The sequence below is a fragment of the Scardinius erythrophthalmus genome (genome assembly GCF_964197995.2).
Source record: "Scardinius erythrophthalmus genome assembly, chromosome: 24".
NCBI classification, from domain to species: Eukaryota; Metazoa; Chordata; class Actinopteri; order Cypriniformes; family Leuciscidae; genus Scardinius; species Scardinius erythrophthalmus.
Genome location: NC_138244.1, coordinates 8,379,265 through 8,401,737, shown reverse-complemented (window position 1 = coordinate 8,401,737; position 22,473 = coordinate 8,379,265). Strand labels below are relative to the sequence as shown.

The following is a 22,473-nucleotide window of genomic DNA, read 5'->3' as shown; positions in this document are numbered from 1 at the left end:
AACTGACCTAAAGTAGCTCAATGCGGTCTTCTCTCGATTAGTATGCCTGCCTACGCCGAGCTACCCACAAACCAGTTAGCTAGCATCATTTCTTCTATAGCTACCCCAATACATCCTCTCAGTGTCACGATAATCCGAACGGTTTGATTGAGATACTCCTAAATGACATGAATGCAATCTGCTCGCCGCTTCGGATCGGTCGGTTGTCATTCCAGGTTAGTTAATAACGATCCAGCTCGGCTAACAGGCTAAGAGGCTAACAGCGCCTTCGATGACATTTCACTGACAAACACAACAGAACAGGTATGTAAAATATCGATTCACGGTTTAATCTGTATTTCAAAACATCTAGAGTGTATTTGTGGTTATGTGTATATATGTGGTACTTTTATAACTAAAATATGTTTGAATAAATGAACGTTTATAGCGAATAAACGGTGGCTAACACTGTAGCTTCTGTTCAGTTTCCATATTTGGGCGGGCACGGCAGTGAGTTATTGTTAGTCACACGACAAGAAAACACATTTAATTATTTTATTGATACTGTTTATGTGCATATTTAGTTGTCTCTGGTTTGCTGTTGATCAAATGTAAATGAAGATTTCACTGGCATGGTGTGGATTTAAATGGCTTGTTTGTTTACATGGTTCAGCACATCTGATAGGGCTTTAAATGTCCCCACAACATGCATATATGATATGATCATGTAAAAGGTAAAGTTTTGGTGGAACATCATGGCTAAACGCCCATAAGGTTTTCCTCCTGCCAATATGTCATGTAAAAGATGGTAGAGTGATGCTTGATGGATTTGATTGTTGGGCCCATTGGAGCCATAACAGATCTGCTAAACAGCTGTAGTCAGGAGGGATTGTTTTTGCATATACTGTTAAAACTTTGAAATTAAGGGTTATGTTGCTGGATCAGTCAGTTCTGTTCAGAAATCTGTCTGGAGATAAGCTGTAATTTATGTTCAATGTCTCTGTGTGTTGAAATCTGGTTTTAAATACAGGGAATAAACACAGATCTAGCTCTTGGTGGTCACTTTTATTTCAACAGTCAATGATCTGTCAAAAGCTCTACGGTGATTATTATAAATGTTACAGCCCCATAGATTGCTGTGTGTTGATTTAAGCTTTGTGTCCGTCCACCAGTCTTCATGGCCGGCGTGCTGCTGAGTTAGTGTCCGGCCCGTGTGCGAGGAAGGCCGCCCGGGCCGTGGAGCACTAGAGAGGAAAAATGGCATTGCATAACAGGAACTCCGTGCTGATCCTGTCGGGTCGAGAGCGAGGAGCTCGCATGCTGGGCACCCAGCGGCTCCTGCAGCAGCTGGTGGAAGACCGAACGCGCTGGATGAAATGGCAGAGCCAGGTAGGATATCAACCTTAATGTCTCTAATGGTTCTTTCTGCACTACACTCAGCAGACGTTTCTATATAGACCAGTTCAAGATTTTAGAATCAGAATACCAACTAAATTTTTGCAGCAGAGAATATTGAGAAAAGCCTCCCTTCCAGTCCCCAATACAGGCTTTCTTCTGGTTATTCAGCTGAAATGGTCAAATTTGCTTCTATCATAATAATTTTTTTGTATTCAATGAGAGTAATGAATGGAATGAAATTGCAAACCAAGCATTATAGATCCTTAGGTTCCAGTGTTATATTGTGTGTAGTTGCATGAGTATACAAAACATTTGGAAAATCAGGATTGATGGCATCCATATCTGTTAACAATTTTGTAATCATAGTAATATGCATGTTCCTGTTTTACTGTAGAAATAATGCCTATCGTGGTCATTTTATGTGTTTTTCTTGTATAACGAAAAATAAATAAAAATAACATCCACTGAGAATTATATTACTCACAGAACATTGAAAAAATTGTCAGAACAAGAGTTTGCTATGTCAAGAGTCTGCTATATTTTTAGCAGATTTAGCATTTTAATTGTTCGATTAATTTAATATTATTATAAACAATATTGATACAATTACAAACTTAATATTACTTAATTGTTATTATTCTAATATAATAATATATTATAAATTATATTATTTTATAATTTTAATAGTCTTTGTTTGGCCCTGAAAGTTCACTGAGGATAATGTGTGTAATTTAAATGTCTCAATTATTTCTACAGAAAGTAGAGTTGCCGGATAATCCACGATCAACCTTCCTGCTGGCCTTCAGTCCAGATAGGTAACAACATTCTCAACAAAAAAACACTAGTGTTGTACACTAGTAATGGAAAAAACATTATTTTCTGATGCTGTTTCCATATGTTTATAGGAATCTTGTGGCCTCAACCCATGTCAACCACAACATCTACATCACAGATGTGAAAACAGGAAAGTGCCTGCACTCTTTAGTGGGCCATCGACGCACACCTTGGTGTGTGACCTTTCACCCCACTATCCCTGGCCTGGTTGCCTCTGGGTGCCTTGATGGAGAAGTCCGCATTTGGGACCTGCATGTGAGCATCAGTCTTTGTTTAATGGTTTAGTTGTTCCTAAGATGTGTGGACCTTCCCCTTTAGCAAACATTCTTATCTTGTGTGTTCATTTGTGTTTGATTTTCATACCGTTCAGTAGCAGCTCAAAGCAGTTATTCTGGTCTGATCCATTTGCAAGTCATCTACTCGTATACCTAGCTTAGAAATTGAATTGAATTGAAATTGTGGATGTTTTTCCCCATTCCCAGGGTGGTAGTGAGAGCTGGTTCACCGAGAGTAATGTTGCCATCGCTTCTCTAGCGTTCCACCCCACAGCTCAGCTCCTCCTCATCGCCACTAACAACGAACTTCACTTCTGGGACTGGAGCCGACCAGAACCTTTTGCTGTGGTCAAAACCGCCAGCGAGACAGAACGTGTCCGGTGGGAAAGCAATCCTCTTTATGTCTTAATGGTCAACATGAACAAGAATTGACCATATTTCCTTTCCTTTCCATGTTCCTGTCTTATTGTGCGTGATTCATCAAAGCATGTTAAAGAAAATAATGTTTATTTTCATAATCATTAATGTGTAATAACAAGTCCTGACTTGCATTTTTTTTCTCCTTTACTATTCTGATTCAGTTTAAAACTTCACATTGCACAAGTGAAATGGGTTGTGAATGCCAATTGATGTTGACTTTATGAATTAATGTTTTTTTTTTTTCAAAATTGTTAATTATTTTATTTTTTTGCTCAGGTTGGTGAGATTTGATCCTCTAGGTCACAATCTCCTGACTGCTATTGTGAACCCATCCAACCAGCAGGTTAGAAACGACTCTTCCTGTCGAAATACTTGTAATGTTCTTTGTCCACGTCCCTTTTCAGAAAGTGATAAATGTAACTTCATAAGTGTTTTACTATGTTTGTGTAGAATGAAGATGACTCTGAAGTTCCCATGGACAGTATGGAGATGGCTTTGTTCCGCCAACGGTCTCTTTTACGCTCCCCACCTGTACGCCGCACGCCCATCCTGCACAATTTCCTGCACATCTTGTCCTCTCGCTCTTCTGGGGCACAGGCCGGCGATCAGTCCCGTCCCGCCCCGGAGCCCCGTGAGCCTCCCATGCCTCGGTTCCAGTACCCGGTGCGGACGGAACCGAGTGATCGCTCGGCCTCACAGGGCTGCACTCAGCATTTGGGTCTGGGCTGCCTGTGCAATCGCTGCGCCGCCACGCGGAACCTATTCACGCAGAATCCGACAGGCCTCCAGCCTTCAGATTCACCTCAACCGCAGACTCAGTCGGGCCCCTCCGCTTTCTCGCCCGCCCCCAGCCAGAACCGCACCTCCTCGGATCGACCTTCTGCTTTTAGCAGTGTGTTCAGCGGGACTGCGGGGAACTCTACACATCGGGGTCTCTTGCCTCTTAGGACTATTGATCCCTTGGGGTCACAGGTGCCCGGGCCTCTCGAGGCCCCCGGGCGTCTCCCTGGGGCTGATTGGTCTGGTAGTCTGCTGAGCACGGGACATGAACATGGGTTAGGTGCGATTGGGGTAGAAAGCAGTGTCGGAAGGGGTGTGCTGCCCCCTCCTAGGACGAGCTCCTCTTCAATGGATCTCCTCTCCCTGCGCAGGTTCCCCGATGGTTCCTCTTCATCACCCATATACACCTCTGCTACGGAAGGGCGGGGCCTAGTGCTGCCCGGCATGGATCCCAACCGGGGACGAGCCAACGATGGCACAAGTAGCGGCCATCACCCTTTCTACGACAACACCCAACGCAACAACCCCGCCTCCATACGCAACGTCCTGCAGTGCAACCTGAGCCGTTACTTCATGGAATATGAGCGCATGCAGGAGTTGGAGCGACCTGGAGGCAGCCGAGAGGTGGCAGGTGGACCAGGACCCATGCAGGAGCTGCTCAACACTAGCATGGACACAGATCGACCCGGGCCTTCGCATAACGTCTCTTCCCACACTGGAAATGGAGACACGGTCGCAGGCCCCTCGCAAAACCACCCCAATCGCTGCCGTTCGTGCCACAACCTCCTCACCTTCAACCATGACACCCAGAGATGGGAACGTTCTGGTCAGACCTCTTCTTCCTCTTCTTCTCAAGACGGACCGTCCTGGCCGCTTTCAGTGCCTCCGTTTGAGGACCCGGGTCAGGGTGCACGAGTGGAAGCCCGAGCCCCTGAGATGAGGCCTATGGAGTTGAGCGATTCCTCCTCTGGGCTACAGGAGCAGCAGCCCATGGGTCTGGTGTACAATCAGGAGACAGGGCAGTGGGAAAGCGTGTACCGGCAACCAACGGCCAGCGCTTCTTCTGAGGCAGCGCAAGACGCCTTAAACCCAGAGGTGCCTGTTGATAATCCGGACGAGGACTCACTCAGGAGGTGAGGAAGAAAAAGATGTACACATCCAAATTTGGTTATTAAGGTGCGGTCACGTTAGCGAAATTTTTGCAGGCATAAAAGATCTTTCTGCTGGTCAACATGGGGAACTTGCATGGCCAACTTGTACCTGTTTCTTTTGCCCTTACGCAGAATTCCAGTTTGTGCGATTTCATTTTGAAATGACTGGGTTTCGCCTGTAAAACAACAGTAAATGTGGCCTCACCTTTACAGTGTCTTTTCTGTTACTTATATATTTCTCATCTTTTGCATTAGGAGGTTGTTGGAATCGTCACTGTTTCCATTTTCTCGTTATGACATGTCTGGCTCCAGAGATCATCCTATATACCCAGATCCTGCCAGGTACCCGTTTGGAAACAGTTACACTCCTGTATAGCCCGTATGTACAAACTTCAGAGTTTGACCCCCGCTTTCCCTCTTCCACATCTCCTCAGGCTGTCTCCAGCTGCTTACTATGCTCAAAGGATGATCCAGTATCTGTCTCGGAGAGAAAGCATACGCCAGCGTTCACTGCAGAATCGCCTACGGACGCTCTCAAACTCTCAAGCTGAAAGCCAGTCCAACAACCCATCCTCCACGCCACCGGAAGCCAGTGATGGAGACTATGAGGACATCGAGTGAGTCTGATAATACACATTGCATTTGCACTCACGGTTAAAAACATATATATATGACAATTACTGTTATGTGAATCCATTTTACTGTTGTATTAAAAAGGAAAGTGTTTAATGTTTCTTTTCTCCTGCTGTCACAGGGAGCCTGGAGACAGAACAAGACACAGAATGCCCCGCAATGCTCGAATGTCGGCCCCCTCACTCGGGCGCTTTGTTCCAAGGTCAGTGTCATATGTGACGTTTGGCATTGCCTGTCATACACTGCCTTTCAAATGTTTGTGGTTGGAAAGTGTTTTTTTTTTTTACAAGAAGTCTCTTATGCTCACCAATGCTGCATTTATTTGATCAAAAATACAGTGAAAAATGTAATGGGATTTTACCAAGTTGATACATTTATGTTAATATATTTGATTAATGTAAACCTTTCTTTATATGTATTTTTGTTTGAAGGAGGTTCCTGTTACCGGAGTACTTGCCTTATGCTGGACTCTTCCATGAAAGGGGTCAGTCAGGCCTGGCCACTCACTCCTCCATCAACAGAGTATTAGCAGGTACAGCTGGAAGTTTCTTATTCTGTTTCATTTATGAAGCATTCTGAATCATTTTTAGCCCATAAGGTCAGAAACTCTCTATACGAATAGTGATTTTGAACAAACTAAAGAGAATTAAATATTATCTACCCGTAATGCTCTGTTGCAGGAGCATCTATAGGTGACGGCCAGTCAGCTGTGGCCAGTAACATTGCCAACACCACTTATAGGCTGCAGTGGTGGGATTTCACCAAGTTTGACCTTCCGGAGATCAGCAATGGTGCGTTCTTCCAAGTTCTACTGGTTTTGAGCTAATACATCAGTTTTTGCTTGACATTATCTGAATAGGTAGCTTGAAAGTTTTACTTTTAACTTCTTCAGAAGCTACAATATGTTTGTTTATCTTATTTCATCATATTTGTCTCTTTTTTTTTTTTTTCATCGTAGCCTCTGTGAATGTGTTGGTTCCTCACTGTAAGATCTACAACGATGCCAGCTGTGATATTTCAGCCGACGGGCAGCTACTGGCCGTGTTCATTCCCAGCAGCCAGCGGGGTTTTGCAGATGAGGGCATCCTGGCCGTCTACTCCCTTGCTCCCCATAATCTTGGAGAAATGCTGTACACCAAGAGATTCGGTTGGTGTTTAGGAACAGTTCACCAAACAATTCAAATTAAGCAATAACTTTTGGTTTTGGCAGTAACACTGTGACAATTCTGGCTTAGTTTTAAAATAGTGACTTTTTTATAGCAGAAATTCCTCTGAGTTTTGTTTTTAAACTTGCATTTCAGGTCCAAATGCAATCTCAGTGAGTCTTTCACCCATGGGCTGCTACGTGATGGTAGGACTGGCCTCCAGACGGATCCTGCTCCATCCCACCACTGACCACATGGTGGCGCAAGTGTTCCGTCTGCAGCAGCCACACGGAGGAGAGACCTCCATTAGAGTAAGAGCCTGAAAATGCCCCTTATTTTTCAATCAATGCAAAACTCTATTATTAGGTTTAAACTGGTATTTATGGTGAGGTTTTTTTTTTATTCATAGACCCAACAAAGCCGTAAAGATTGATTCAGTACTGTGACTAACACTGTTTTTCTGCTTTTCGTTTTTTTTTTTTTATGGTCCGTTTTCTCTTGGCATCATGCAGATGATGTTTAATGTGGTGTACCCCATGGCTCCAGACCAACGGAGACACGTCAGTATTAACTCAGCCCGGTGGCTTCCGGAGCCAGGCATGGGATTGGCCTACGGAACCAATAAGGGCGATCTGGTCATCTGCAGGCCAGTGTAAGTAAACACCCAGCTAAAACAACCATCACCCAGTAGACCATCTGCTCCACATGCATATCTTTAGTCCTTAGCAAATTCGAATGTCCTTATCAAATCGTAAAACAGTTATATACACTTTATTCATTTACCAAGTGTTTTTATCCATTATAGTATACCTATTCAAGAGACAAAATGGTATGCCTATGGCAACAATAACTCCAAAACCTTTTGAGATGCCTTGCTGTTTACTGTCTACAAGTTTGAGTTAGCATATTGTTAAGCTAATGGTGTGAATAAGTTTAAAAATACATCGCACAAATATTGGGTAATGGAAATGCTTGACATTTTTATATTTGTATGTAGTGTAAAAAAAAAAAAAAAAAATATATATATATATATATATATATATATATATATATATATATATATATATGCATTATGGTATTGTCTCCTGCATGGACGATATATTGCTGCTTTAGATTTTGGCCAAAAAACTACCAAGCGATAAAAAATTTAAATCTAATTAATTATATGATGTGCTGATGAATTAATCTAATTGCACATCAATTTTAGCTGAGAAACCACCCCCAAAAGATAAGGTCATTATTGTGTTTAATGAGAAAAGCATCAAGTAGACATGTCAAAAAGTTTGATTCAAAAAGTTTGATTCAACATATAATTTTTAACGCTAACTTTTAGGCTACAATAGCCATGATTTTTTTTTTTACACAAGCTGCATCTGAATTGATATTTAGATATATTTACAGACCGGTTATTGCAGCTCAGAGGTGGCATGAATATATTAACAGTGCAATTACAATTGCATAAATAATGACATGAGATTAATGGATTTTAAATGGGTCTTGTTATTTTATTCAAATGGAAATATGATTTAAAAAAGAAACTGAAATTATACTCTAAATAATAAACTAAAACTGCCAGTAGGTGGCGGTAAACATCTTAATGAGTAAGTCATTGAATCATTGAGTCATTCATTCATTCATATTCGATTAGCTCAAACGGCTGACTCATACAGGAATTAAATGGCTCTCTTTATTAAATGAGCCATTGAATCATTGGTTCACCCCGATTCCTTGAAAATGCAGAGAAGCACAACAGTTCTGCTGTGGCTTTATAGGTAATATTTTCATTGGCAAAACTGAGCAAAAACACACAATATTTAGTCTACAATATAACAAAATATTAACTTAGTTGTAGAAAATTAATATCACATTTGCACTTATGTTATTCTGGACAGAGACAGCGCAGTCGCTGCTCATATGATATTGCTTAACTAGATCATATAAATATGAAAAGTCATTCAGGGGCAATTTTTTTATGAAATGTAAGATGACCTTTGTACATCTGGGGTGGGGTGTGTGTGCATTAAATGTGTAAATTATTTGAACACACAATTTTTTCCATTACTAATTAATTAAATGAACATGTTAAATCAACAGCCCTACTTAAAATACTTCCTCTGTAGGCAAATGCTAGGTTTTGCAAGAGCAAATGATAGTGATAGTTTGTGAATTGCTTCTACTTAACTTTTTGGCTTCCACCCCACGTCTTTAACCAGTACGCCACACCATCCATCAAAGAAAAGCAAAACAAGTGCCACTGTGAAGAACAGGAGCCATGGAAATTGCATATAAAACGAAACACAGTTTAACAGCGCTATAAAGCTGCATTTTTACAACCAGTAATTTCCATAAACGTGTTCCAGAGCCCATGTCAATATTGATTAAAAATGCCAAATGCCCAGAGAGTTGATTCGTTATAAGTCATCTTCATCTTTAACAATTACATAGTCAAGTTCCTGATCCCAGATCAGTCTCAGTTTTCAGATGTGGACTATTTGAGGACTTTTAATAAATCAGTGTTACCTGAAGCCGCCTTTCATTAGATTACCTTCTTCATTAGTGGCAGGAAACTCGGGTGTTCAAATGGAAAAAAGCAATTATTGTTTTTTAACAAGGTTACAGGCCACATTACCCCTGTGCCCCATGACTTTTGCAGCTCATCGCTTTCAAGGAATTCTCCCCCAAACTGATGGGTTTATAATCAGATCACAGCCCACGCGGACAGATGGAGTATGTCACAATAATTCCATTGCTTCTTTGCCATTCGGTTGTTCAATTTTGTAATTTGGTCAAATCTTGTGTATATTACTGGTTTTAAAAGCATAATGCAAGATCTGCAGGAGTACTTGTTTCTGATTGGCCGTTCTACAATCAACAACCAATACCCTACATAGTATCATGTGTCTTGTATCACTGCAGTTTCCTACTCTTCACATGATAAAATATGATATTTAATGTCCATTTATTTATTTAAATATTTTGTGGTTAGTTGTGTAATAAGTGGTATAATGTACAATCAGCCAGTCATCATCACAAAATGAATCCCTTAGGGGTAGTCTTGTGTAACCAGACCTTCAGACTGATTGCAGAAGGTCTGGAATCCATAGCTGCTTTCATTGGCCAAGGACCACCCAGAGGCCATCTGACTAACATGTAAAGCAACCAATCACAGTTTGTTTTGCTCACCGTCATGTTTAGGGCCGTTAGTCTTATGTAGCCAGACCTTCAGAATGATGGCAGGAGCTCTGGACTCCATCATGACTTTTGTCTAAGGACCGCCCAAGAGGACGTCTGACCGACATGTTAAGCAACCAATCACAGTTCGTTTTGTGCTCTCATTGTCACAGTTGTAAACACGTTGGCTTTCTTCTTCCATGAGGGGGTTTGGCGTCACGACGGCTTTGTTTACAGGCGGACTGGTCAAAAACGTGACACGCACGTCTCCCGGAAATCCTGTAGAATTCAAACAATCAGATTACGACTTTGTAAACTCCCTAAACGTTTCCCATTTGAGTGCCTTATGCATCAGATGGTCTGTAGGAGTGACGTCTGAGGCTGAGACAATAGGGGCGTGAAAATGTAAAGTCGATGTCCGTACAATAACAGACCGGCATGTAAAACTTCGTTCAGCCATCAGTCTGTGGTGTGACGTCTGAGGCTACATTACTGTTACTTAGATGTGTAAACAAGATAATGAAGTCAAAAATATCTGTTTTGTTTTCAGTGATTTCCGCAGTGATGCAGACAGTCCGTCGGATCTGACCTCGGATTCTTTGTTTACTGTCAACAGCAGCAGCCGAACCCGTGGAGTGGAGCGCCCAGGGTCAGAAACTATCTGAATTCAAATGTCATAGCTTGTTATATCATAGTCCAGTGTTATTCATGATCCTAAAAAGGCTCATTTGTGTATATTTCTTACAGGACGAGCAGGTCCGGCTGGCGATTTGACCGTGACATGGGCCTTATGAACGCTATTGGCCTGCAGCCGCGTCAGGCCACGCCTTCTGTGACCTCACAGGGGACGCAGACACCAGTGGTGCGACTGCAGAATGCCGAGACCCAGACGGAGAGAGAACATCCTCCAGCCAGTACCTTCCAGAACGCATACACATCCAGACACAGTAAGACATTTGCATAAATGTAATTTGCACTAAATCCACCATTTATTTTCTTAAAACAGAAACGAATATACAGTAAAAATTATGGGATAGTGATATAAAATGTTATTTATGTACATACATAAAAACTAAACCGCAATATATAGCTACATATTCAGTGGAATCTAAAAGACCACTAGTGAAAAAAAATAAAAATTGTTACAGATTTTTAAAACAATCTCAGAGACACGATTTTCTAGTTTATTTATTTTTTAGTTTTTGTTTTGTCATAACTTTTCTTTGTTTTATTTTTTTTTAAATCCTAAAACTTTTATTTGTAATACTTTTATTCACAGTATTAAATGTGATCTTAAATTCTAGATCTTCTATATATTTTTATTTTAAGTACATGAATCAGTTTCATTAAAGTGGCTTTAACTTATTAACATTTTATTAAACTTAATAGTCACATAATCAATGTTTTAATGTTATTTCTTAATTTTATATTTCCAGCTAATCATTTTGAATATTCAATATATATATATATATATATCGACCCAGCCGTAATGCCTCTAATGACAGACCTGCACTGAAGTGTCTTGCTCAAGGCCATAGCGATTGTAACGGATATCTATAACGCTCCAGTTCATTTTTGTAACCAAGTTAAGTAATATTGATTATGTCCACTCAGAGCTGCCAAATGTGTTACTCTTGCAGCGGTTCAGGTGGCCAGCACCAGCACTGAGAGACACACACACCCAGAGACGACACACACACTGTTACACACACCGATTCAGGCATCGGTCTCAGAGGGGTCGCTGAACCGGACAAACTTGCCCCCCACATATCACGGTAACTGCTTCGTCTCACTCTTTCTCATCCCGTCTCTTCCTCTGTCGTCTGACACAGGTAATGGAGTGAAATTGATTGAACTGACCTCTCTGAGATCTGTGTTGTGTCCTACTGAGGGCTTTACACTGTTATTACTGTTTCAAGTGCTTTATTACCTGCTGTTAGCTGGTCTAATTTAATTTGCACCCTCGTTTTCTCGGTTTAATGGGCCCCAGTGCGCACACATGGAGAGATAATAGATAACTCGCTAAGACCTAATTGTTGCTGGGCTGGTTTTTTTTTTTTTTACTTTGGTCAACCAAGACCAAGATATGTGTGTGTGTGTGTGTGTGTGTGTGTGTGTGGGTGCTTTTGAGATAAAACATAATTAACATAAATAAATTACTCATCTTAATTCTGTTTGCTCCTGCTTTCTTCGCCGATCTTACGTGTTATGTCTGCCCACTAATTTTCCATGTTCTGAAATGAATCCAGTCTCGTTTTGTTTGCTTTGTCGTTATCTGATAAGAGCGTCTCACTGTTCTGTCTGGTTTATCTTAGCGGACTCAGCAGCCGAGCCGGGTTCGGGAGAAGACGCGCTGTCTCGGATCCGCCGCCTAATGGCTGAAGGGGGAATGACGGCCGTGGTCCAGCGGGAACGCAGCACTACTATGGCCTCGATGGGTGGCTTCGGAAACAACATCGTGGTCAGCCATCGGATTCACCGTGGCTCGCAGACCTCGGTCAGGACGACTCAGGTGGGAAACCCAACCCCGGAAACGCCTGCTGGACTCACTATCCCATCTCTTTTTCGCACTGAACCCTTGGTAGACTCTCTAGAACTTCCTGGGCCATCAGGGTCCAGCGGCGCCCCGCTTCCGCCACAGTTTACAACTCGCTCTGAGGTCGCGAGGGTGTCTCCTATGGTTGAGCCAGACTTGTTTGCCGATCATCAAGCCGATGTCGTGCAACACCACCCATCCCCGAGCGGTTTGAATATGTCTAACCGTAGCAACAACAATAACAATGACCATAACAGCTACAGTGAAAGCCGGAGCCGAGATTATCCTGACGACCTATATGGCAGATAGTCTTGCATCTGAGACGAGACGAACATCTCAAAACTGGTCTGCATTTCGTGGTGGAGCCTGTGTTACAATGACAGGACACAATGTTTGGGGCGGAGCCACTGAACTTCCCGCCTCAGTTCTGACTCCTCTCACTCTGGCCTTATTTGGGAATGAATGAGTGCCAAGTTTTTCATGCCGTCTCCTTAACTGGGAGGCGTCAACCTCACCCTTTCTGTCAAAACAGTAGATTCTCGCTTTGGGGAAGCATCATTATTGCACTTGCGTGTTGCACTTAAGTTTTAATTTTTCTTCCTTTCAAGGTTGAGTCTGACATTACATCATTCCATGCGAGAAAGGGTATCATACTTGAATCCTTCCCGTACTACAGTACGGAATTTCACGGTTGTAGTTAACCACCCTTTCAAGCTCCAAGAAAAATCATCAGCCAATCAAAGTGCCAGTTGTGTCTGGGGGCGTGTCCTTACGATTCCTTTGGATCCATTGGGGTCTGTTGTCTTCAGGACATTTCAGTTTGAGGAACTGTAAAGCAGTAAAGACTCTTCACAGCTTAACACTAACTCTCTCAACATCCTCTAACGGTTTTTGTGTTCAAATTCTGAGATTATGCTTGACGTGATTGTTTTTTTTTTTGTTTTTTTTTGTGTTCGATAATGTGATTTCCAGTCATCCGGTTGATCAGTGTCTAGAACAACATCTACTTTGAAGTTCTCAGACTGGAAAGACTTATGCGCGTGAACGTGTCCCACTAAACTTCCAGATGTCGAATTTTATGATGGTTTTAATTTGAATTTATTTATCTGTCGTTTGAAAAATACACTTTTGAAAGCATGTTGTCTGTAATTGTCCAATGGATGGAAAAATCAGTTCAAGAACCCTCACGCTGGTTCAGATCTCTCATATCTGCATGTGTGTCCAGTTCCAGAGCTTATAAACGAGGAGGCGGGGCTAAAGCGAATTAGCATGTAGGCTGTCGAGCGCACATGCGCATTAAGTGAAATTTTGGTACGCTGAGCAGTTTTTATCAGGCTTTTATACATGTGACCGCTAACTTACGTGTATGGGTCAGTTCGCAGTCGCGATTCTTGCGATTTAAATCCCTGATGCGTTTGTACGAATCCTACTGATGTGATATCTCAGAAATACCTTAAAACTCAGAACCGAAATGTAAGATGTTACAATTCTCGCACTAAATTTTTAACAATTTGCGCAATTGAGCTGCTGATTGTCAATTCTCCAGTAATTCACCTGGAATCAATCGATTGCCTGAGGGTTTTATTCCACTCTACCAAATGCAACAAGCCTCTTATGATGCGTAAGAGACAAATGGCAAGTAATTGCACTTAAGCACCATTTTCTCCTTCCGAACTGCACCGAGAATAATGTTACAGACGATAAACCAGACGTATCTCTGTTTTAGATCTGGATTATGTACAATAAACACTTGAATAACCCATAAAAGAGCATTTTTTGGACATTGGACACTTAGGACAGTGACGGCCCTAAATGCGCGCACACTGCTGAGAGTCACTGAGGGACGGACACTGTTTGTATGCGTGTACGTGTGGATGTGTATGTCTGTGAGTGTCCGCCACTGAACCTACAGAGTTTTATTATAAATAAATGTAGCATTGTAAATGTAGAGATGATAAATCAAGAAGAAAAAACTTAAATCCATATTTTGGGTTGTTGTTTTTTTTTTTAAATGAAATACTTGCCTTGTGAGTTCTGTTGCGCTTGTTTAGATTCTCATGTACGATTGGTCCACTCTAGCGATGAGTTGTCAATGCATTTGCATATGCACAGGCCTTTCGTTAACAAGCATTTATAAAATTATTATTTGTGTAAAAGATTTTGTTATTTTAGCTGCTTGGCTTGAATTTGCTTTTTTTGTATAAAAAGAAAACTGTCCCCATTAGGAATGGTTTGTTTTTTGAAAGTTTGTGGATGTTGGATTGTGATCTCATAGCAAGTAATGGCAGCTGAGGAACCTCTCAGAAACCACATACCCTTTGGTGTTTTTCAATGAGTTCAGTGCCTTGGGGAGTCGTCTCCTTACTGAACCGCAAAAGCCGACAATACCGGAATAGCTCCTTCTTAAGCCTTTTGAATGTTCAGTGTTTTAGTAATTGGTAGACAAATTGGTAAAAGTCTGGTTGTGTTGGCTGTCATTTTGATTATTTATTTTACTCTTTGTGTGAATGACAAATGCAATCCTGATTTTAAAAAATGCGTCTATGATAAGAAAGAAGGACCTTTTTACTTTAAAATCCATTTGAGAACATGCTAAATATCTTGTACCATCATTTAAGGACACATCTCATTTTTGACCATATGCACACCTTATTTTTATGAAGTTGCTTTATGCAGGGTTTGTTTTAGACTTTTAGGACAATTCATGTGTTCGGACGAGAATAGCTGACGGCGACCGAAAGTGTGACATTTTAAAAACTGTAACTGTGTTCTTGTTGGATGTGTGGTTATGTATATGCTTTCACTGCTGGATCGGTACCTTAGCTTAAGTCATGATAGTGGAAAAGACCAGAATTCGACTTCCTCTTCTGCCCAGACAAGAGGGATGTGTTGTTATGACTTACCATAAATGTGTAGTTGGTTCTTTATTTAGTGAAAATGAGGATTAGGTGTTGTAAAAGAATTTCGTGGGACACCAAAGATCCTGTGGTAATGACGATTATGAGAGTTTTAATAAAATGGGAATATGGAAATTAATTTGGTTGTTTTTGACATTTATTTAATATAAATTATTATTATTTATCAATTACAATACAGTGAAACTCATGAAACCTTTTGAGAACCTCGCCCATATTTCTTTCTAAAATATCAATGTTTGATTTGTGCCATCTTCTTTTACTGTAATGTAATGTAATAAAATAAAATGAACTCTAGTACAGCAATTAGAATCACCAAAATTAATGGAAATTACAATAAAAACTTTTTTACAGTACCATTTACAGTAAGCACATTTTCCCCAAATTCTCTTTACTGTAATTGGTCTGTACAATTTTTTTTTCTTATTTTTATAATACTGTATTTTATATTTATTGTTGTTTTTAATTTTAGGTTTATTTGTATCTTGACAGTTTTCACGACAATTAAGCACCAGAATAGTCACAATACAGGAAATCTTAATAGTTTTTTATCACCCTGACCCTATGGTAATGAGAATTTATAAGTCTAAAATCAGTCTAAAATATGCTTAATTGTCTTTATACAAACTAAAGTTTCTTATATTTTTCCTACTTACAATGTTTACATGAAACTTAAGGCCCGTTCACACCAAGAACGATAACTATAACAATAACTATATTAGCGTCCACACTAGTGGACGATAAATGCACTGCAGTTCTTAAAGTGATTCCAACAATATCGTTATAGTTGTGTTGTGGGCTCTGCTATTCATTTATATTTAAAACTATTATTAGAATCATTCATTATAGTTATCGTCCTTGGTGTGAACGGGCCTCTGCCCAAATCCCAGCATCCTCCTGCCCACCCCCATCATTACAACTTTACATTTGGAAACATCTGTAATTTGTTGTAGTACGTGTGATACATGAAAATGAGTAAAGGTAATAAAACATTATAATTAAAAATTATGTGATGCTGTGGAGCTGCATTACTGGTCGGGTAATTAGATTCCATCTGTTATGTAACTGCTGCCTTCCTCTTTAAGGGACAGGAACTGCATCAAGCTTACATGCTTTAAAGAGGCAGCACAAAACTAGGAGGAATTCGGCTGTAATACTATCATTCCACTTTGATCACCATCTTCTCGTAAATTCAGTGTAATATTGATACAGCTCAAAGAGGTTGGATAACTTCTTCCTGGTTATGTGTTCGGAAGGTGAGGATGGGTGTTACTGTTTGAGGAATTAAAAGTCCTCCCAGTTGTTCTCTCATTCAGACTGAGCAAGAGATCATGGAGGCTGGATCTGACGTTTTGTCAAGCAACTTGGAATGGTTCGTTTTCAACGGTAAGTTTGCTGATGGGACCATGTTAGAGTCATGAATTTGTTTTTACTCTTGTTTTATATCTTAATTTATATGTATTAGATTTTTTTGTACATTAACATTTGAAGAGTAGTGTATATACTAGTGTTCAGTTTCAAGTTGTTTTGCTCATGTCAAGTTAAATGCCTCTGTGCCACTTGGTTTATGATTATTGGTCGTTTTCTTGCCGCAGGCTCCTCCACAAGTTCCCCCAGCATGCTCAACAACGGCACACACAGTCCCTTGCCCGAAGAATCGTACTTGTTGTTGGGAAGACCACGTCGTGCTTTTGGGACTGTAGGGGTGGTCATCATCATACTTATCACAAGCTGCATCAACCTTCTAACAGTCCTAGGCAACGTCCTGGTTCTGCTTTCAATCAAAGTCAACCGCAATCTCCGAACCATCAACAACTACTTCCTTTTTAGTCTTGCTTGTTCAGACCTTATCGTCGGTGCGTTCTCCATGAATCTCTACATTGTTTACGCCGTAAAGGGATACTGGCCTTTGGGACCACAGATGTGCGACTTGTGGTTGGTTGTGGATTACGTGGTCAGTAACGCCTCTGTGATGAACCTCCTCCTGATCTGCTTTGACCGGTACTTCTGCGTTACCCGGCCTCTGAGTTACCCAACCAAACGTACCGCGAGGTGGGCAGGGGTGATGATCGCTGCAGCTTGGTTGCAGTCTCTGCTTCTCTGGGCTCCAGCTATCCTGCTTTGGCAGGCTGGGAGGGACAGGCGCGAGGTCCCGGAGGGACAATGTTACATCCTGCTACTTGCTAACCCTGCTGTAACCCTAGCAACCACCATCCCAGCATTCTACATTCCTGTTGTAATAATGATGGTACTGTACACACGGATATCCCTAGCCAGTCAGAGACGGTTTTGTAAGTTGAAGTCTGAATCCGCAAACTTGCTTAAACCATCCAAGACAAGTGAAGGCACATCTACCACAAACCCTGACCTAGTGAATGACATTAAACCAGATGAAACATGTTCATTTAAACCAGATTCAGACCTCATGAGAACCAAACAACTCTGCAGCATGCCTTCCATAGAGTTCAGCAAAACGGACTACTCCTTGGATTCAAACCATGATGCCTCTCCGGAAGACCGAGGGTTGGATGGAGAAACCTTGAGACTGAAAAGCTTGACCGAGTGTACGGAAACTAGCAGGACAATGCAACCTCTCTGTTTTCCAAACCATACTACCATTCAGGTTCAACGGCAAACATCCAAGGCCATCTCCAAGAATGCCAGACGGAAGGCTCTGAGAGAGAGGAAGGTGACCAAGACTGTTCTTGCCGTTCTTCTAGCCTTCATCGTCACCTGGACACCCTATAGCGTTATGGTTCTGATTGGTACCTTCTGCCGCTGGTGTGTCCCTGAAATTCTTTGGATGGTGGGCTACTTTCTGTGTTATGTCAACAGCACGGTTAATCCGGTATGCTACGCGCTCTGTAACGCCACCTTCAAAAGAACCTTTAAGCGACTGTTGATGTGCAAGTTCAAAAATCTGACGTTAAAATGAGCTGGACTTAATCAAATCTTCAGTGTCTCATCAATGATTCCTGACCAACCAATGAGGAACCTGATTCGCTAAAACGTTGTGACTCTGAAGCAGTTTTACCAGAGCCAAAAGTGAAGAAAAATGTGTTTATCATGCTGATATCGCAAACATTACCTGTACAACTTTATGAAGTATCGTAAAGTCATTTTTAAGTTGTTTGCAGATGCATTCTTATTTTTATGAGCACAAGGTTGGTTTACTAGAGCCAAAAGTGTAAATAAATTGAAGTATTAATTTTGCATGTTGCTGATATTGCATGCATTTTTATCGTAAAGTTGTTCGTAAGTGCATTCTTATGTAAATAGTTGTATGTAAATATGTAAATCAATGCAACAAATTAGAGAAGACCCTGATTCTTGTTTTGATAGTGGTTTACTAAAGTGAAAAGTGAAAATAAACATGTTGGTTCAGTTATTTGATATTTATCATGTCGCTGAAATAGCATTTTAGTATGGAAGCTTGTTTCCGCCACAGAATAAAGCAATTTAAAAGAAAATTGTGACTTTTTATCTCACAATTCTGACTTTTTTTTTTCACACAATTGCGAGTTATCTTCAGTTATAGTCAGAATTGCGAATTTATAGTCAGAATCGCAATTTTGACTTTGTAACTCACAATTCTGACGACTTTTCACTGAATCTTGAAATATAAACTCGCAATTCCAAGTTAAAAAGTCCAATTCTGGGGGAAAAAAAAAGATTTCTAAAGACATTATAACTCATAATTTTGAGTTTATATCACGCAGTTCTGAGAAAAAAAGTCAGAATTGCGAGAAAATGTCAGAATCAGTTACATTTTTTATTCTGTGTTGGAAACAAGCTTCCATAGTTCTGTATGATATATCGCAAATACATTTTTAAGTTTGTAAGACTGTTACTGTTTGCACAATAAATGAGTAAAAACACTTTGGTTCTCTCATTCATGAAACAAATACCAAACACATTTGCGTAAATCATGTCATCAATCATAACATCATTAAAATTGCATGTCAAATGTAGGACTGTATATTTGACATTATAAATGAATTCCTAAGTTTGTCAGTCTTGAACAAATAAATGTGAAAAAGTTCTTTTTAAAAAGGCACCAGAAAATATTATTGAAAATACACTTTCATTTATTCACAACCTGTAGAAGTAATCAGTTAGTGTTGTAAATTTGATTGTACATCCATCAAATCTAAAACCATAAACATTTATGAACATAGATACTTTATATAGGCCGTTACTTCCAGGAACTGTTCGTTTAAGCATTATAACGTACAGAAATCGTCTTCAATTCGATTTGTTGTAATTTACAAATACTTTCTTTTAGGGGTGTAATTAGGGTTTTTCTCTTTAGTAAAGACAATTTGTTAGAGGACAGATTTGCTGCGGCCTATTTTTTACATGCAAAGTCAATTACAATTAAAAATTTGCTACAGTGATCAAATTACAACAGCATAGACACATACATTTACTAATTACAAAACGAAGAAAGTGGAAATAAAAACGATAGGTAGGGCTACAGTTTTTTTCCTCTCAGCATTCACCTTTTGGAGGATTTGGGAGTGTCACATAGGAATGTACCACTGAGTGGGCAATGGGGCAGTTGGGGTGATCTTCAAGTTAGTTTTCCTTCCCTTTTCCTTTCTTCTTCTCGCCTCCCTTGGGTTTAGGGGTCTTTGGGGTGCAAGGTTTGGACACTTTGATGGTGGTCTGGCATTCAGCGTTGAACAGTGCCTTCTTCAATTGCCCCGACCTGCTTCTGGTTCCCGTGGTGGTGTCACATTCGGCCCAACGACCAAACTTGTACTTGCAGTCAGCTTAAAACAAAGAGCAAATTAGACCGATTGGCCTGTCGAAATATATTTATGTTCGATTCACATCCAGACATGTAAAACTTCTTACCGCCAAAGTCCTTCTTCCAGTTGCATGGGACTTTGCACTTGGTTTTCTTTGTCTGCTCGTTGCAGGTCGCCTCCCGAATGCCAGCGCCGCAGTCGCCGCTGTTGGGCACACATTTCCCATACTGCCATTCGCTGCACTCAGCATCTGCTTTGGCCTCTTTGGCCTTTTCTGTCACAACATAGAAAATAGTTAATAATGCTATCACACAAAAAGAATGTGCATTGCATCATTTTGTAAAAGATTAAAACCTTTTTTCTTCATACTGGCTTCCACGGTGATCATCAACACCACCAGCAGCACAAGCGCTATAGAGAATAAACTCCGCATTCTGTGAAGAAATACAGCAGACATTAAGTTCAGTTGAAACCTTGAAACTTTTTGTATATATATAGATTGTTTTAGAATTATTTATATACTAGTACTATTTTTTCCCTTTGCGTTTTTTGAAAAGTTTCACGTACAATGTTGTCAAAACAGTCCACATACACACGGATCTGCGAAAATATCTAAAAACACTGTATCATGCAGCCAGGCCAGTAGTTGGCAATGTAACTTTCGCTAGGTTCGAAATCGCATACTGACTGATTACTACTTTTGAATTTGAATTTACTTCGCAACTGTTAAGAAAGTACATTCTATTTAGTATGAATGTGGGAAGTACGAATTTGGACCATACTGTCTATGATTTGGACGTACTACATCCGCCATGTTGTTTCTATCACGTGACCTACCAGCGTCAGTTACGTCGCTTCACTCTCATTCATAAATCCTCTCCCGTGGCATCATGGGATAGTAAAGTGTCCATCGAATGCACACTTCAGAATCTCACCGGAAGTACTTTTCGCCTACTGTTTTTCCAATAATATGTATTCCGTCATACTACTCTTTGGCCTACGGTTTTTTGCATACTATATAGTTGGAAAGTATTTGATTTTGGACACAGTGTTTGTGAAGAAACACTACTCGCCTTTAGACTGAACACATGATAATACACATGACGTCACCGTTTTCACAAATTCAAGTTTTTGTAGTTTACGCAGACAAAAACAAAAATTTCTGTTTTTCAAGAAAGTTTTTTTTTTATCTAATATTTACATGACATTTTAGCTTTACTTCAATTAACAAAATACCTTTTTAAACAGTTTAGTTTTATTTAACAATGACAACCCTAAAGAACGTGGCTATAGTCTTGCCACGTCTGTTTACAAGGTGGTAATATACCCTTTCTGGTGTTTTTAGGCTGGTTTAATTAGTTTGTGTGGTTTTCACACTGCAAAAACTAAGAATGGTATTATTTCCAAGCTCCTCTAAAAAACACACACACACTAAATCAGATACACATCAGATATTAATGTTTTCGTTTGTACTGAATTAAAGACACTGTGTACATGGTGTACACAATGTCCTACGCCATCCTAGCAGCTCGCTGTGTGCGACCCCGTAAAAGAGCCTCAGTCTCTCTATATTTTCCTCTTTTCTTGAAGGAAAAAAAGCACGCAGCACTTCTCCTTTTCATTCTTTTCCTGCCTCCATTAAAACAGGCTCCTTTCAAGGCGCAGCCCCGCGGCACGGCTCCATTCTTCAGTCAGTCATACATGTGAAGGGCTCCTCGGGGTCGAACTTTTGTGTGAGGAGAAACAGCGGTCAGCAGGGGGTCGGGGTCCCCCCCTCCCTCCTCATCCTCCTCAGGGGAGAGAGAGAGGCCAAGCACTCAAAGACCTTCAGCTGGGCCTTAGAGGAGCCTGATTCACTGGCTCCGAACAAAGCAGGATCTCGCCCGTTTTGCTTCCCTCTCTGAAAGAGGCCGAACACAGATCCCATGCTGTGTCTTGAGGAGGGGGTGGGCCTCCCCTCACTCCTTTGAATATAAGCCTATTTGCATTGGAGGACAAACCCCGCTCTGTTGATGAAAGAGGGGACGTAGGATGCTGCCTTTGATAAATGCAGAACCGGACATTTTGAGAACTTCCTCAAGGAGCACAAAGTTCAACCGCATCTGGAGCCTTTCGTCCCGTCCGAATGTAATTGCGGGGCCTGGTGTGCCCGTTTGGTTCTGGTTTGGAGAAGTGGGTCAGCAGTTTGCTGGCAGCTGGTCCTCTGCTCTTTGGCTCTTCACAGTGCATCATTTTCCCTGACAGCATTAAAGAGCCTTTTTTTTTTTTTTGCACACGAAAACAAAAACTCCACGACTCTATTTCAGCTTGAAAGCAACTATTTAAAGAGACATCCGCCATTAAATCAATTAAAATACACTGCGATGGCGACGCTGTTCAGTTAAACCTAACATCGACTCTTTTATTCTAAACTCAAGAAATATTCTCATATTAAACACAAATCGGATATTTTATTATCTTAAAAAGGTCTTCAAATGAAACG

At 40.7% G+C, this 22,473-nt stretch overlaps 3 protein-coding genes across 3 annotated transcripts in view; 2 read left to right on the top strand and 1 right to left on the bottom strand.

Annotated features, from left to right (window-relative positions):
• Window positions 1–24: 24 nt before the first annotated feature.
• Window positions 25–15,356, top strand: ambra1b (autophagy/beclin-1 regulator 1b). The gene is made up of 19 exons (XM_081356618.1): window positions 25–303; window positions 1,152–1,368; window positions 2,134–2,192; window positions 2,283–2,466; window positions 2,694–2,866; window positions 3,183–3,249; window positions 3,357–4,819; window positions 5,093–5,179; window positions 5,272–5,454; window positions 5,592–5,672; window positions 5,902–6,002; window positions 6,151–6,261; window positions 6,429–6,617; window positions 6,772–6,926; window positions 7,128–7,267; window positions 10,337–10,435; window positions 10,534–10,733; window positions 11,427–11,561; window positions 12,102–15,356. Exons 2-19 carry the CDS (start codon window positions 1,237–1,239, stop codon window positions 12,629–12,631), a joined length of 4,089 nt encoding a protein of 1,362 aa, XP_081212744.1. The 5' UTR covers window positions 25–303; window positions 1,152–1,236; the 3' UTR covers window positions 12,632–15,356.
• Window positions 15,357–16,568: 1,212 nt separating this feature from the next.
• On the top strand, window positions 16,569–18,172 carry chrm4b (cholinergic receptor, muscarinic 4b; the record flags this gene model as incomplete). Its single annotated transcript, XM_081355369.1, has 2 exons — window positions 16,569–16,623; window positions 16,833–18,172. 2 exons carry the CDS (start codon window positions 16,569–16,571, stop codon window positions 18,170–18,172), a joined length of 1,395 nt encoding a protein of 464 aa, XP_081211495.1.
• A 402-nt stretch (window positions 18,173–18,574) lies between these two features.
• Window positions 18,575–22,473, bottom strand: part of mdkb (midkine b) — a 4,298-nt gene continuing 399 nt past the window's right edge. Inside the window, exons 2-4 of the mRNA XM_081356617.1 lie at window positions 20,346–20,512; window positions 20,098–20,265; window positions 18,575–20,012 (exon numbers count right to left, since the gene is read on the bottom strand). Of these exons, the coding sequence (XP_081212743.1) occupies window positions 19,816–20,012; window positions 20,098–20,265; window positions 20,346–20,448 (468 nt within the window). The 5' untranslated portion in view covers window positions 20,449–20,512 and the 3' untranslated portion in view covers window positions 18,575–19,815. The remainder of the gene's footprint in view (window positions 20,013–20,097; window positions 20,266–20,345; window positions 20,513–22,473) is intronic.

Bases quoted from the DNA above. Each gene is read 5' to 3' on its own strand.
- ambra1b (XM_081356618.1), top strand. From the start codon at position 1,237: ATGGCATTGCATAACAGGAACTCCGTGCTGATCCTGTCGGGTCGAGAG. The intron at 1,369-2,133 runs GTAGGATATCAA...TTATTTCTACAG, and splicing joins GGATGAAATGGCAGAGCCAG to AAAGTAGAGTTGCCGGATAA. The intron at 2,193-2,282 runs GTAACAACATTC...ATATGTTTATAG, and splicing joins CTGGCCTTCAGTCCAGATAG to GAATCTTGTGGCCTCAACCC.